This window comes from Capronia coronata, assembly GCF_000585585.1.
Source record: "Capronia coronata CBS 617.96 chromosome Unknown acBCG-supercont1.5, whole genome shotgun sequence".
Taxonomy (NCBI): Eukaryota; Fungi; Ascomycota; class Eurotiomycetes; order Chaetothyriales; family Herpotrichiellaceae; genus Capronia; species Capronia coronata.
This window is the reverse complement of record NW_006912897.1, coordinates 1,193,930-1,208,876: the sequence shown is the minus strand read 5'-3', so window position 1 is coordinate 1,208,876 and position 14,947 is coordinate 1,193,930. Positions and strand designations below refer to the sequence as shown.

The 14,947-nt window shown below is 54.6% G+C and overlaps 4 protein-coding genes across 4 annotated transcripts; all 4 read right to left on the bottom strand.

Annotated features, from left to right (window-relative positions):
• Positions 1-388: 388 nt before the first annotated feature.
• A1O1_06105 (uncharacterized protein) lies at positions 389-3,575 on the bottom strand (the record flags this gene model as incomplete). The annotated part of the gene is made up of 4 exons (XM_007726985.1): positions 389-1,383; positions 1,437-3,020; positions 3,081-3,420; positions 3,489-3,575. The coding sequence occupies 4 exons, from the start codon at positions 3,573-3,575 to the stop codon at positions 389-391; spliced, it is 3,006 nt and encodes a 1,001-aa protein (XP_007725175.1).
• Positions 3,576-4,483: 908 nt separating this feature from the next.
• Positions 4,484-8,858, bottom strand: A1O1_06104 (transcription elongation factor SPT6; the record flags this gene model as incomplete). The annotated part of the gene is made up of 3 exons (XM_007726984.1): positions 4,484-4,752; positions 4,804-8,638; positions 8,694-8,858. 3 exons carry the CDS (start codon positions 8,856-8,858, stop codon positions 4,484-4,486), a joined length of 4,269 nt encoding a protein of 1,422 aa, XP_007725174.1.
• Positions 8,859-9,727: 869 nt separating this feature from the next.
• A1O1_06103 (uncharacterized protein) lies at positions 9,728-11,427 on the bottom strand (the record flags this gene model as incomplete). Its single annotated transcript, XM_007726983.1, has 2 exons — positions 9,728-10,542; positions 10,599-11,427. 2 exons carry the CDS (start codon positions 11,425-11,427, stop codon positions 9,728-9,730), a joined length of 1,644 nt encoding a protein of 547 aa, XP_007725173.1.
• A 764-nt stretch (positions 11,428-12,191) lies between these two features.
• On the bottom strand, positions 12,192-14,868 carry A1O1_06102 (uncharacterized protein; the record flags this gene model as incomplete). The annotated part of the gene is made up of 2 exons (XM_007726982.1): positions 12,192-14,060; positions 14,188-14,868. The coding sequence occupies 2 exons, from the start codon at positions 14,866-14,868 to the stop codon at positions 12,192-12,194; spliced, it is 2,550 nt and encodes an 849-aa protein (XP_007725172.1).
• Between the last annotated feature and the right edge of the window lie 79 nt (positions 14,869-14,947).

The window sequence follows — 14,947 nt, the reverse complement described above, 5'->3', positions numbered from 1 at the left end:
AGGCAGTTTAGATAGAGCAGGCGGACAGGAAGACAGGCAAGGCAAGGCAGTCAATCAGTGGCATACATGACATAGATGACTGGTTCATGACCGTTGGGTTCAACCATCCATCCACCCTTGAGAACTCTACAGAACATCCAAGCCTAGGACTACATGTAATAAACACCTTCTTCTCAGCCGTTGCGTTGCCTCGCCATGTCAAGAGTGAGACAAACGTCCGCCTTCCCGATTCATTCAAATCATCTGAACATAACCACTGCTGTCTGCTGTACGGCATTTGTTTGAGAAAGCATCAACACCGTCTCGGTTTTGTCCTTGGTCTTGCCAATGACATGCAGGATCCCAGAAAATTGTATCAATGTCGCTCACTCGAACCAAAATCAAGGCCTCATAACCCGAATTTCGAACCCAGATAGCCCAGCGCAGCTTGTCGCTTCTGCTTGGCGACGAATTTACTGACGCCATCGCTCCACGAGTTACTCGACTCGGCGGCCCGGTCCATACTGTCGCCGGCCAGACCGAGGGCTTCGGTCCTCTCGGCCAACTGCCGCTGCATGTACTCCCAGTAACTCTCCTGACTCGGGTCCTTGGCCGCGGGGCGACCGGTGCGGGCGGCCTCACGCTGTCTCTGGAACTCGGCCTCCTGGGCGGCGCGCATTTCGGCCATCATGCGCTTCGAAGGCGGGCGGTCCGGTCCGCCGATCAGCACGTCCATGTCGGACGGCGTGATGTACTGTGTGCCCGCGATCCACTGGAGATTGCTAATCGTCGGGCGCGGGGGCACCATTTTCGTGCCGTCGAATAGCTGGTCCGTGCTGGCGGGCAACGGCAGGTCGGCGCCAAAGACGTTAATTATGGCTACCTCGCTGGGCCCGACCCAGCCCAGCACGTCGCCGGTCGGGGTGATGATTGCTTCGCCGAATCGCTTGGTGTCGAGGATATGGTTGACTCGCGCATGCGCAATCTCCTTGAGGGCCGGGATGGAGAAGGCGCGCGCGACTCCGTCTCCAAACAGCCCTACGAGTGCATGGCCTCGATCTTCGTAGCGCGCCACCCGCGCCGAGTCGCACAGGTAGTGGTCGAAGGTCTTGGATGCGCCTTTGGAATGGGCCGGCCGGAAGATGTGGGCGGACGACACGGTGGCTGCCACCAACACCCCGTCGACTTTGCGTCCGGTCTGCAACCCTGCCATTCCTGGTCCGGTGGCTGCCGCGGGCGATCCGGTGTGGGCATCGATCGGCGAAACAGAGACGACGCGGCTGTCTGACAATTGGATCACACCGGCTTGTTGCGCAGTGTACCGCCCGGTTGGAGATGGGAGGATCTTGAACGTGGCAACTCGACCGTGAGATGTCCCAACAAAGAGTGCCAAAGACGAATAATCTGTAGGGGGTCAGTCAAACGGAACCGTTATTGTCTTATTGTGAAGAACTTACCATCGCCTTCCAGTGTCATGATCCCAAAGTCCATGGCGGTGGCATATTCCGTAGACTGGGTGGTGCCTGTGCTCGTACGCTTCAGATTGCCTTTGCGGTGTTTGCCGCCGACCAGCTCACCGAGTAAGACCGTGTAGATGATGGCGGGTCCACGCAGATCGATGATAGTGATGCCCCCTCCAGCATATCCGGCGGCCACGAATCCAACGTCGGAATGCCTCAAAGCGACCACTGGACCTTGCTGGTCGTTCACCATGGTCAACGGGAGGAGGCCCTCTTTCAACCCGGGATCGGCCCGCTCGGTGATATCCGTCATCTTACCGGGGCCTTCGTTGGGTAGGGGATCTAAGGGAGGCTGGCCAGCAAATTGGTTTCGATTCAGTCTGAAGATGACGACTTCACCAGTGCGCAATCCGACCGACAATTCTCCTGTAGCTCCAGACATACTCATTTCCGAGACTTCCAGTAGATCCCACCTACCGACTGCTCTGGCAAGATCGACTTGGAGGACACCAGGGTTCTCTATGACATCGCCATGTCCCGCATCCCAGATTCGGATGGTTCCATCAGCATGAGCCACCTGGACGATGTTTCGATTCTCAAACCTCTTCAGAGGTCGGTTTCCTTCAGCTCCGCCCAGGAGAAAACGGGGTCCATGCTGACGCAATTCCCTCATGCCTAACCACCGGGTCCGGTCCACAAAGGCCAGTGCTAGTTTTGTCACAAACGGATGGACGAAAGATAATGAAATATGCAGTTGGTTGGTCGGCGTGATAGGATGGCCGGAGGGGAAACTCAAGGTCACCATTTCGCCCGAGGAGAGGACCGTTAGAGCGGCGATGGGATCGTGAGAGCCGGCGTAGTGAGGAGAAGAACGCGGAACAAGAGTGAAGGTGATGATATCGGCAGCCGGGGGCGTTGGTAGAACGTGGATTCTCTTGGGGTTTCGGAAATAGGCGGCCAAAGAATCCCACGTCGAAGTCTGATACACAGGGGTTAGGCCTAGGTCGATGAATGTCAGACCTCGAGTTGGATTGGTCGTCGGGGAGCCGCCGGCGATGAGGAGGCCGGTGTCGTCGGCATTGACTTTGGAGCACCAGGCGATGTTAATGTACGGCTGCCTCAAGGCGATGGTGGCTGATCCGTCTTTGGATCTCGGTCGCCCTGGGATGTTGACATCCGTGTCGTCAATGGTCCTCGCATGGATGACCCTCCCATCCCGAGGATCCCAGAATACCAAACTCGCATCGTCATGGGCGGTCAAGATGAAGGTGCCCGTGGGATGCCAGACTGCATGTGTCAGGCGCGGCAGCCTTAACTGACCGGCCGTAGCCACATCTCCGTCCCCACCTCGGGCCCCTCGAGGCACTTCGTATTGGAAGAACTTGGTCGCTTTATTTTGCTTGAAGGAGTAGACCACGGCTCCCTCGGAATAGCCGACCAGCAAGGTGCCAATATCTTTGGGGTGGAACTGCATACACACGACCGGCACGAGGCGTGCCCTGGCGTTCCGCTCTCGCCAGAGGTTGGGGATCCTGAACGGGGTGAGGCCTTCTCGATCGAGGTCGTATGCCACAATATCGCCTATAGGAAGGTCTTAGTGATTTGTAGACAGGTACAAGTTTCTGTATTGTGAACACGCACCATTTTGCAGTCCAGTAAAACAATAGTCCAGGCTGGGGTCTGTCAGGATGGCCGTGACATGGCCCGGGGGTGCGTATGTAGTGACGATCTTTTTGGTCTCGAGGCTGAAGATGCTGACATCGTTCTTGCTATCCAGCACAATGAGTTTGTCTGCGCAGAATTGGAGGGCTCGAATGGAGGATCGCCGTGGAGGAGTGAAGGTCACGCAAACTCGTTTCTGCCCGAAGACATAGACGAGGCCAGGGCCGAACTGGGATTCGTTGGTGCCGACGGCCAGCAGGGATTGAACGGGGTCGTAGGCAAGCACCGATATCTGTGAGTCGACTCCGTAGCGCGCGAACTATTGGGGGTGTGTCAGCAAACATCGACAATCTTCGTGGCAATCAGTGAGCGTGGGCACGAACGTACGTCGTCTACCATGAACACATCCTGCGAGATGCCGACGGAGAGGTCATTCTGGACGCCGACCTGCTTGCCGCGCAGGAAATGGGCCATGTTGCCAGGGAGCGACGGGTCCCAGTCGCAGTCGCATCACAGGGGGAAGAGTGGCACTATCTCAAGTTGCGGGAGGAAGCACAAGGGCATTCCATTGTTGTTGTTGGATGTTGACGAAGGTGAGGCTTGAGGATTGGGACTTGAGGCTGAAGACTGCGGAGAGATCGCTTGTCAGTGGAGAATTGGACTGTGATACTCGATACTACTATACTAGTGGTAGTAGTGCCTACTAACTGTTAACAAATTCGGAGACACAGTGCAACCAACATCATCTTTCACTTGCAACAATCACTACTAAGTAGTAGTCGTAAGTATATCTACCTTATATACCTAGCTACGTATATAGTAAAGGTGGAAGACAGTTCAATCAATCAGTGTGCAAGTCGAGAATGGCTTGATTCACTACCGTGGAGCAGACAAACACGCAAATGAACTTCGACGAGGCTGATGAGGCTGACAACCCCTTGATTACTGCCTAGTTTGCATCGACATGGGCAAGCTGTGTTGACTGTTTGTCAGGACCAGCATAGCACGATATGACCACTGGTTTGGTCTGGATCGGTTTGCCGCCCATGATAGAGAGCTGCTCATCATTCTGTTCTCATTGGTGCGCGTTATACAGGGGCAGAGATGTGTTGGGTGATTTGTCCAAGGTGGACAGAGTCTTGTACGACTCGTGCATACTGCTCTAGATTCAAATGGAAGACAGGAACTCGTTGTAAGACACTTTGATTGTTAACGCAGGCTTATAGGATACCTCGCCGTTGCTCCCTTGCCGAACGCATTTTTGTGATAGAATACATCGAAGAACATCATGATTTTTGCCGGAAAGCCGCTATTTGGCGACCAGCAAAGCCCTTGCCTTGCTGCAGACGTGATCCAGACACGGGTTTAGCGGTAGATGGAGTTCATCTTCTCCCTCCCCTACCCATAGCTGCTGCTTGATGCATGTTCTGGAAGATGAGCTTGAACCCGTTGCACAAATCCCGCATCGTGGGATACGGTTGCTTCATCAGTTCAAACCCTTGTGGAATCACTCGGACGCTCCAGTCCATCAACTTCGCATTCTGCCCGGCCTTGAACACCAGATGAAACTGGCCTGGCCGCTCTCGGTTGATGCAGAACTGATACATGGACCGTTTGGGATTCGCGTTGGTGTATGTGGTCAACCACTCCTCTGGAACAAACAAATCAGTATGAGCCACAGCGGTTATTGATATCGACTTACCTAGGGCCGCCTTGGACTTGTCCTGGAATTTCTCGTTGCCGCACATCTCGTCCACTTTCCGTGCCATGGCCTTGACGTGTAACACGATCAACTCGTCCAAGTCGGAGTAGTTGTACCGTCCTCCAATCCGCAAAGTCCTGCCCAAAGCAAACTCGTTCTCCTTGTCGAGTTCAAGCACGTCGATGTGCTGAAAGATGCCATCTGCGACCTTCCACGTCACGGCGAGATGGTCTGTTCCCTTGGACGACGGCCGAATCACAACATCGCCGCGGTTTTGGTTGGCCAAATACTCTTCGGCCTGTTTGGCGTTGAACGGGCGGAAGAGAGGGTGCTTGACCACGCGAGTGGCTCGGCTTCCCGAGTCGGCCTTCTCTTCCAACAGTTTCCTGTCCTTGGCCTCTTCACGGTCATCCCACTCATCGTAGTTCCGGTCGTTATGGTTGTACCTCTTGAAAGGCTTCTTCAGCTGGTCATCTCTCAAGCTCACCGTGGCGCTGAAGTCTTTCCGATTGATCGAAGTGATGTGGGCTTGCACGGTCTGGTGCAGCGTGTACAATTGCTTCGGTGACATCCCAGTATCCGACCATTGACCATCCTCGACAACTGCAGTCAAGCCACAATCCAGCTTACCCTCGACGTGGGTATCTGTGATCCGCTTCAAGGAAATCGGGACGTTCATCCCTCGTTGTAGAGATTCCCTCGTCTCACCGGTCAACATCGTGAAGATCTCCGATTCTCCTAGATTGCTGCGGAAGGGATTTCGGAGCTCTTCATAGGGTTCATTGAGTTCCGCTCGGATGTTCTCCAACGTGGTGCGCTTCTTGGCATTCAGATTCTTCTCCAGTTGTTCGGCGTACTCCTCGAGAACGAGATCATTGACACGTTCCTGGGCTTCTTCACGGATAAGACGGCGTACGATAGCTGCGGATCCTCCTTCCTGTCGCTCAGCTTCGATATCTTCCTCGTCAAGCTCGAGCGCATCAGCCGCCATTTTGCGAGCAATATCATAGTCTTCCGGATGCACACGCGTGCCATCCAGATATTCCGACGTCGGCTCTGATGGTTCAAACGGTATGTATAACGTGGCTGCCGCGTTGCTCCACACTTTGAAGCCCATTGCGGAGTGTTTGTCATTGAGGCCGAGTAGGTCTTCGCGAGTAGTGATGACTCCTCCATTGAGATTCATCACCTTCAAGAGATGCGAAGCTTTTCTCGGACCCAATCCAGCCACATATGGCAGGAGGTTTGCAATGGCACTATCGCTGGTGGCTTCGTTGATGTCCACTCCGACCATGTTCACAGTGTCAACCAAAGCCATTTCCAGCTTCTTCAAAAGCTTCTCCTGAGGCAGGAAATTTTGGGCCGGATGAAAACTGATGGATACAATGTCTCGTCCCAGGGCGGCGTATTCCTTGAGAGGGTCTTGCATGTACCTAGCCAGAGCGACACAGTACAGAGCCAGTTGAGGAAACCCAGGATGGTCGTGTTTCGCCCGATCGCTGGTCTGGTACATTCGAGCAACCTCGTCGTTGACCATGATCACCTCTAGAAGCTCGCTTCGATCTCTGTCATCTTCATCCGCGAAGACGGGCCCTCGGAGATCATGATTGCTGACCAACGTCGCAAGATTTGACTGAAGTTTGCGGGTTTCGGGGCTCCACCCAGACACTCCAATGACTTCAGGTTCTCTCCTCTTGATGACCTCGAGCAGCGCTTCGACATCTTTGCCGTCGGGAAGACCACGTTCGCGATCGCCAGGGCCTAGTTCCTTAAACTGACCATGTTCGAGGACTCTGCCGTCGTCGTTGACATATGCCCAATAAATCGGGTCGCGCCCCACAGTCCCGCCGCCATTAGACAGCGTAAGAACACGCGGTGTCGTCCCCTTCTTCATACCTCTTGGTTGATACGGAGCTTGATCGAGTCTCTGGTTGAATTCTTCGCGGCACTCAATGCCAATGGCGTTCTCGCACTGTTCCTTGAGATTCTCCTTGACCAATCGACCCATAAGCTTCATCACTTTATCCACCGCAGCAGAGACGACGTCGCGTCGCTCTGCATTCCAGGCATCCGCGGTAGTGGAGTAGTTATCCGTCTCGATGTACTTGTAGAGCTGTTTTTTGAAGTTGTCGGGGTTCTGCAATCTGACTATGACCTCAATCAGACCTTCTTCTTCGGCTTTGAGCATCTTCAAGAATAGATCAGGCCGCTGAGAGAATGACCGAAAGTCCTGATTCCGCAGGTATTTGAACTCGTAGTATGGATGTTGTTCGTCAATCTTTTTCAGGCCTTTTTCGGTGCGATGGCAATCTATGACACCGTCGATGTACACGTTCCTTCTGATTAAACCTCGGAATCTTGGGTTGGTGGTGAGCTCCTCTGTAAACATAGACTTTGCTGCCTTGAGAACCTTTGTGCCGGTTGGGAATTCTTCGTCGATCATTGTGTCTGCCAGGTTCTCCGGGCTATCGCTGGGATCTTCTGCGTATGTTCGGACGCCTTGCCGAGCAGCATTCTGTGCGAAACCGTCCGCAGTGATGCCGAAAGCGCGGACAAGACCAAACGCCTTGGAAGCTCGGATTTCCTCATAGACCGTCCTGGTGGACGCTTTCTTCTGAGACATGTTGATACCATTCGTCTCGCCATTCGAGGTCAACGCCATATCTTTGAGCTGCGAAGCATACTGGAAATAGAGATAGTCCTGGAGATCCTGAAGTTCTTCCATGGTAGCTGCTAACGGGAGCATTTCTTGGAACATACTGTCCTCGGGGACGTTAGCAGATCTCAGATCATCGTATGTCTTCTGCAGCGCCTGCCTCTTTTCAATCAAGGCTCGGTATTTCAGGTCGTGCTCAAAGATCTGCCATAGATCGCGTTGGACGAGTAAGCGGGTTGCGTCTGCGACTGTCCGTTCGTTGCCATCTTCGTCCCTCCCGACGACTTTTTGAACGACATGGAGCAAATAGTCTTTGCGATTTTGGAAGATGAAGGGGACCTCATAATCATCCCGCACCATGAACTCCAGTACCTGACCAATGGCTCGCCTGAAAGGCTCTTGGAGGTCGGACGTGAACTGTTTTCCAGGGAGCATAAGATTAGCTATCCAGCTGGCTTCTTCTTTGAACTCGTCCTCGGTCAATTCCACATGTCGATACGGCTTCCTGGCAAGCTGGTGGCGCTCTGGCTCATCGGCGTGGCGGATAAGGTTGTCTTCGTCGGTCAACATCTTCTCTGCCAGCTGCGACGGCTCAAACACATCCTTGAGGTCAAGATGCTTGTCCTTTTCGGCTTCCACCTCATCCGCCTCTTCTTCCTTTTCGAGAGCAAAGTCATAGTCAGTCCCATCGCCGAAGGCAGCACGGAAATCTTCGAGCGCCTGTTCGTCCAACCCGGCTGCATCTGCGATGCCCAAGTCTGGGAGACCTCTTCGATTTGGGCGCGCCACCTCCTCGTCTTCGCGTTGCCGTTGCTGTTCTTCATCGGAGAAGACATCTTCTTCGATGAAATCCTCGAATTCGTCCTGCAGGCCTCGTCGATCGGGACGACTCCGGCGCGTGTAATCGACAGTTTCTTCCTCTTCGTCAGATTGACCGAAAATCTCGTTGACGCCAGCAGGTTGTTGAACATCACGATCTTCCCGGGGGCCACGCTTGAGACGTTTGAATTTCGGCTCAGGAGCTTCTTCCGTGGGTTTTAATCCGATCAGCTCGAGATCTTCTTCATCGAGTCCTTCATCTTCACGTTCTTCGCGTCTGCGCTTCTTTCGTTCACGCCGTCGCTCCCGCCTGGCCTCTTCGTCTTCTTCGTCTTCATCGACAATGAAATCTTTGGCGACCTAAAATAGCTGTTAACGTTCCCGCAGCCTCGGCGCAGCCTTGTGGACAGCTCACCTCTGCCGCAGCCTCTTCGTCGTCATCGTCTTCCTCCTCCTCCGAGGAATCATCAAAGCCACCGTTTGTTCCGTTCGTTTTTTCCCTCACCTCGCCCGTGTCTTCGTCGAAGGATTCGTCGTCCTCTTCATTGTCGAGGACTGCGCGATCATCGATGAGATCCATGGTGGAACAAGGGGCCCGGTGGGCGGCGCAGATAAGTGGACTGGACACAAGCCAAAAATGGGATTCGACAGCTGGCCTGGATTGACCTCAACTCTCCTCTACCAGGCAACAAACAGAAGTGAGGCTGCGGTGCCAGTGGTTGGAAGATGCGAAAGGGCAAAAAGGTTGCGGTCTCGCCAGAGTTTCCTTAGGAGTAAAAGCGTGCAAACAAGACAAACGCGTGCTGGTGCACCTCGTGATACGGAGGAGTATCTGGCGCAGCTACGCAAGCTAGAGATGCAAAAGCGGCATGCAGTTTATTGTAGTTCTAGAGATTATATCATGCCGCCCTAGGCTTGCCCTGGGTGCCATGCTTTCCATTCTTTGAATACCTCTATTCAGGCAGACTACAACTTCCACCCGCAATGCAATAGACCTCCCGGACTCCGTTCCTCAATGGATGTTACAGTGCAACTTTTCCCTTCCTTCGCCGAGGTGCTCGCCACACTTTGCAGACCCTTTTCTTGGTCTACGAGGCTCGAGTCCCGAAAGAGGCCATTCGTGCACCCGGCTCCCCCCAAGTCCGATCGGGCCGCATGTCTTCGACCAGTGACAACGCGATTAGGTGCTGTCGAGGACGAGACTTGTCGGAACGTGCTACCTCAGAATGATGCTTGTTGGACTCGAATAACTTGAAAGATTCGGTCGGTACGGCTCTGGCAGACCTGCTCGGGATTACTACCGTCAGAGGAGTGATTTCATGCTGCCTCTCCCTCGGAACCGTCCTAGTAGGTTAAAATTGAGCAAGAGGAAACGTTGACGCATTGTAACGCGTGAATGCATCTCCTCTTGTTGTTCGGCGATTTTCAGAGAGACTCTTGCAGTGCTTTTCAACCACCTTCGGATTGCTCGAAAATTTCCACCCTGGGGTTGACAGACCGACCATCGTGGATGTCCGAAGCTGCGGCCTTCGCCTCGATGCCGTCTTCCTGGACCGCCTGAACTGGCCTTTCATCCGGTCGCTCCAAACCTTGGTCCGTGATCAGAAGACAGCCGAGTAGACAGAGGCCGATCAAGGGCACCTGGATGATGAAGACGTTTCGCATTGCTTTCATGTAAGCGTCTAGGACAACGGCCATGTCTGCGGAACCAAGATTCGGTCTAGCATACGTGGACTCGGCCAGATACTGGAACCGCGCGGGCAGGCTGGCTCTCAAACTGGCTTGAAGCACGGCCGCCGCGACGGCCAGGCCGCAGGCACCTCCGCAACAGCGGAAGAAGTTGCGATTAGATACGATGACAGCCCGTCGGGCCTTGGGGGAATGTGCTTGTAGGGCGACAAGGGTGGGCTGAAAAACATTGCCGACTCCGAATCCCACCACGCAGAGAATGACTGCACACGCCGCAGGGCTGGTGGTACGGTTGAACAAGATGGTCAAGCCGGAGCCCAGAGTCCACGCGCCAAATCCGACCCAGAGAACCTCGCCGTAACGGCCTCTCCGGGACATATATTGGCCCGAGACAATGGACGCAACCGCTTGCGTGGCCATGATGGGGATGGTGAGTGCCGCGGAAGTCACAGCGCTATAGCCTCGGACATTCTGATAGTACATGGGGAGGTAATACAGGTATGACTGATACACCCAGCCCAGCAAGAAACTTTGCGCCAGAAGTGTAGCGACGACTCGATCGCCGAAAATTTGAACTAAATTTCTGTCAGTCCAGCCATCACAACTTCCTCAGGGGCGATATCATCCTCACCCGGCATCATTGGCAGACTTGCCACCTTCCATTCAACCCCCACGAACAACACCAAAGCAGAGCTCCCAATTGCAAGCATGGCGATTACCATAGGCGAAGCCCAGGGGAAATACGCTCCTCCCCCAGATATGGGAACAAGGAGAAAGATCACGGCGACGGCAGAGGTCAACGTGCCCCAGTGGTCGATTTTCCGTGCGCTTTCTAGGAAGCCCGCGGCCGGAGCGGTTGACGGCAAGAGAAACATTGCTGCTACGCCGCACAATGCCACCAAGGGAGCAAGAAGATAGAAGAAGGCACGCCAGGTCGTGTTCTCAATGAATGCAGCCGCAACGAATGGTCCAGCCACGTTGCCCAATCCCACACAGGCTCCCAAGATACCCTGAAACTTGCCACGGTCCTTCAAGGTCACGACATCGGAGACGATGATCATGGTGAGATTGGTGATTCCGCCTCCAGCCAACCCGGCCACTGCGCGAAAGACGTACAGCATCGCCGGGTCCTGGGCGAGGCCACATAGTAGATCACCGAGCGCAAGAAGGGCACATGCTGACAAGAAGATAACCTTCCGGCCAAAGATGTCGGACAGTCTTCCGTAGAGGACGGAGAAGACGGTATTGGCGATCAAGGAAGACGTCCCTGCCCATGAGATTGTTTCTTGTGCATTTAGATCCTTGGCAATGGTAGGAAGAGCCACGGAAATGCCATTCTGATCCATGAAGCAGACGCAGAGGACTAGCGCCAGCACCCCGAAGACAACCAACAGCTGAGCTGTCGGAAGGATGTTCTCCTGGTTGTGCAGTGTCTTTTCTGCATCGTCGGACCGTTTCATCGCTTCTCCAGCGAGATATCCCAGGGACAGGGACACCGCTGCGCTGCTTGATTGAAGAACGTCGACAACTTTTATGATATAGGACCTGTGAAACGGTGGTAGCGAATGAAGAGAGCTCTGGATCTCGCATCCAGCCTCATCCTGTCCAGGAACAACTAGACTGAATTCCGATGTCTTCCACCCAGAGGATCTCCAATGAATCTTGTTGAAGATGCATCGCCTGCCGGAGTGCCGGGCGGACCTCAGTCTTTCTCTTCGCACTGATACCTTCCTAGGTAGGTATGTTTTGCAATCATGGGCTCTATGTTGTCATGGGCTCCAGGGCTCCGGATCCGACAGAAGGAATATTTGGGAAAAACTCGCGTGAGTGGCGGATAAGGGTCTGTCGGAGGTCCGAAGATACTTCCCAAGGCTGTGGGGGATTCGGATAACAGATGCCGCCAGGCGCGGATATCATCGCTGGCACGCCTTTCATCCACTACTTCGGCTCATCATTGCCCGGACGCATCTCATGTCGGGACAAACAACCCGTTCCTCCATACGAGGTTTGGTCTGGACGGCTCGGTACGGCCACGCCACAAGACCGATCGGTCAATACGATGCCGAACTGCTCAGATGCATTGGATTATATGTCTATGATCATCTCCATTTCATTGGTTTCTTAACCATAGCCGGAAGAGAATACATGTCGAGAAGACTAGTGTACGAGGCCCGTGGTCTACAGTTCGCGAAGCCTACTGGCGCTTGAGGGTGGACTCCTCTGTTCATTGAAGGTGAAAATTGAAATCCTGGCCCATACTAGTAGGGTTCACCACGTTTTCCAGCATCTCGAAGTCCGGCATCCACACGGGCGTGTCCTGGTCCTGATCGATCCACGATGCCAACTCGTTGACGACCCTCATGGCATCATCGTGAGCCCTGCCTCGTTCGTCGTCCGTGGAGCCTGGAGTTTGTGCACTGCTTCGGGTATCGGGAACGAAGACTCTGAAAGGGTCGTTGATACTTTTCCGGCCACTCCCGGCCCCAGTACTACTCCAATTCATGTTCTCAGTCCCAGTCCCCTTCCCATTCCTCGATGGGGAACTGGTGCCATTGGCAGCTGGGAACGGATCCAGGTTTGGCGGCATATTCGAGTGACCGTAACCATCGTCAAGATCGGGACTGTGGTCTGCAGCGGGGGTTGGTCGGGTTTGGGACTGATGTTGAGAAGGGGAATACTGGAAATTGTATCCATGCAGACTGCTGTGGGTTTGACTGTAGTTGTTGTAGTCATTGTGGTTGTGGTTGTGGCTGTGGCTGTGGCTGTGGCTGCTGCTGTTGGGATTGTATTCTTGAAAACTCGCAGGACTGGACAAGATATCCGGAGTGGTATCATAGCCGCCTACAGGCCTGGCAGCACCACTGGCACTAAACCTGTCATTAAAAGACGGTTCAGAAGCAGGAGCAGGAGCAGCAAAGGACGCAGCAGCAGCAGAGTGTCCCGTAGCAGCGGCCACAGCAACGGCAGTCTGAAGAATGCCACCGCTCACGGACTCCTTGTCCTGCAATTTATCCATTGTAGCACTGACCAACAACTCGAAGGCGTCGCGATATTTCTTGACCCAGGCGGCGCGCTCGCCCATGACGAACAGCACGGCGGAGCAGGCGCGGATGTCGTTGGACAAGGTCACGGACCAGATCTGCTCGCCCTTGGTCCACAGACAGTACAGCAGGGTGATGCCGGCGACGAAGACGGTCTGCACGGCGATGAAGCTGTGGCCGTAGTCGAGGGTCTGGTGCAGGCGTTTGTGGGCCTGGCAGATCTCTCCCGCGGCTTTGAGACAGATGTCGTAGTATGAGTCCGTGGCCGGGAGGAGCGAGAGGAACGGCACAATCAAGAGCCTCACCGCCCGGTTGTAGTGCAGCATCGTGTAGTCTAGGTCGGCCGGGTCCGGGGCGCGCTGGAACAGTTCCTTCTTCCAGGCCTCGAGTTCGTCGTAGAGACGCGGCATCTTCGGCAGTAGGGACGTCAGAGGCCGATCCGCGCGATAGATGGAGTGGTAGATCCGCGATTCGATCCGGCGGAGTTTGAACAGAGACACTGCTGCTGCGATGGGGGAAGGTCGGTTGGGATGTCGAGTAGTATGACTAGTAGACGGTGGTGGTTGTGGGCCGCCTTGTGACTTTGATTGTTCTGTCGTGGTGTGGTATCTACGTGTCGCTGGGGACTGCGACGACACATTTGCACCGCCTGCTGTAGTCGTTGTTGTTGTTGTTGTTGTTGTTGTTGTTGTTGTTGTTGGATTGTTGTTGGATTCCTCAACCAGGTCAGGCAGTTCCACGTCTATATGTCGGTCGGTGATGCTGAACGGCCGGCCCAGCGAGATCGAGATGACCCGGTCCAGAGAATAGACGGACCAGAAGAGCCGGCGGCGCAGTTGGGCCGCTTTCTTCGGGAGATGGTCTTCGTTGGATTTGCGATGCAGGCCCAGGTCGATGCAGGTGCGCATGGCCAGGCCGATCATGTACCACATGCCATGGGCCGACGCGGAACGGAGGTGGTAGATGACCAACAGCGTCATGGCCTCGATGTTTTGCATGGTCCTCGATTCCCGCGCCGCCGATATATGCTGCAGCGCCGTCATGTAGTAAGCCTAAAGCACCTGGTCAGTGGAGATTCTTTCTTCGCAGATTGCACCCCCTGAATTGTGAATTGAATGGTCATGGTCATGGTCATGGTCATGGTCGCTTGTGCTTTGTGACTTGTGCTTTGTGACATACCTCGGGTTTGGAGCCGGTATGCTTGTCGGTGAGTTGCAGCAGCATCGCCCCTATGGCATAGACCAAGTACAATTTGAAAATGCCAAACCGTTCCGCCTTGGACAACCTCGAGTGTTTGGCGGCGCCCAGACGAAGTCGGTCATCGTGGAGACTCCACAGCTCAGCCTGATCGAGCAGGGGATACCTCTTGTGCAGCATGGACAGATACGCGTTGATCATGCGGCGCCCGTGGTCATCGCTGGGCGGCTCTGCACTGTTGGCGCGCAGGTCGTCCATGTTATAAGGCCGGCCTCGCTCGTGCTCGTGCTTGGGGTCGGCGGGCCGCGATGCCATTGTTTCCTGGCGGTCTCCGGCCTCGGGATGGACGGGGAGGGCCTTGTTCCATACCGTTGCCTGGACCATCTCGCCCAGAATCACGGCCAGGGTCAAGCCTGAAGCAGTGCCGACGTACGCAGGGGCTTCAAAGTTGCCTCCATGCAAGGTGTCGACGACTTCTTCGAGGGCATTATGCTGATGATTGAGAGGCGACGGCGTATTGGCCGCTTTGACGCCCTGTTGCCGGGACTGCGAGAGCTGGAGCTCAAGAAAGGCGACTCGATCTTCCAGTGCGCGCGTATACCTTGGACGGCGTGTCAGGAACTCATTCCTAGTATCTCGGGGAATGCTGGTGAGCATCTTCATACCTGGCTGGCATTGGCTTCTCCGTTCTGATCGAAGTCAGATCACAGTCGACGCCTGCTTTTTCGCAATTCGAGCAGAC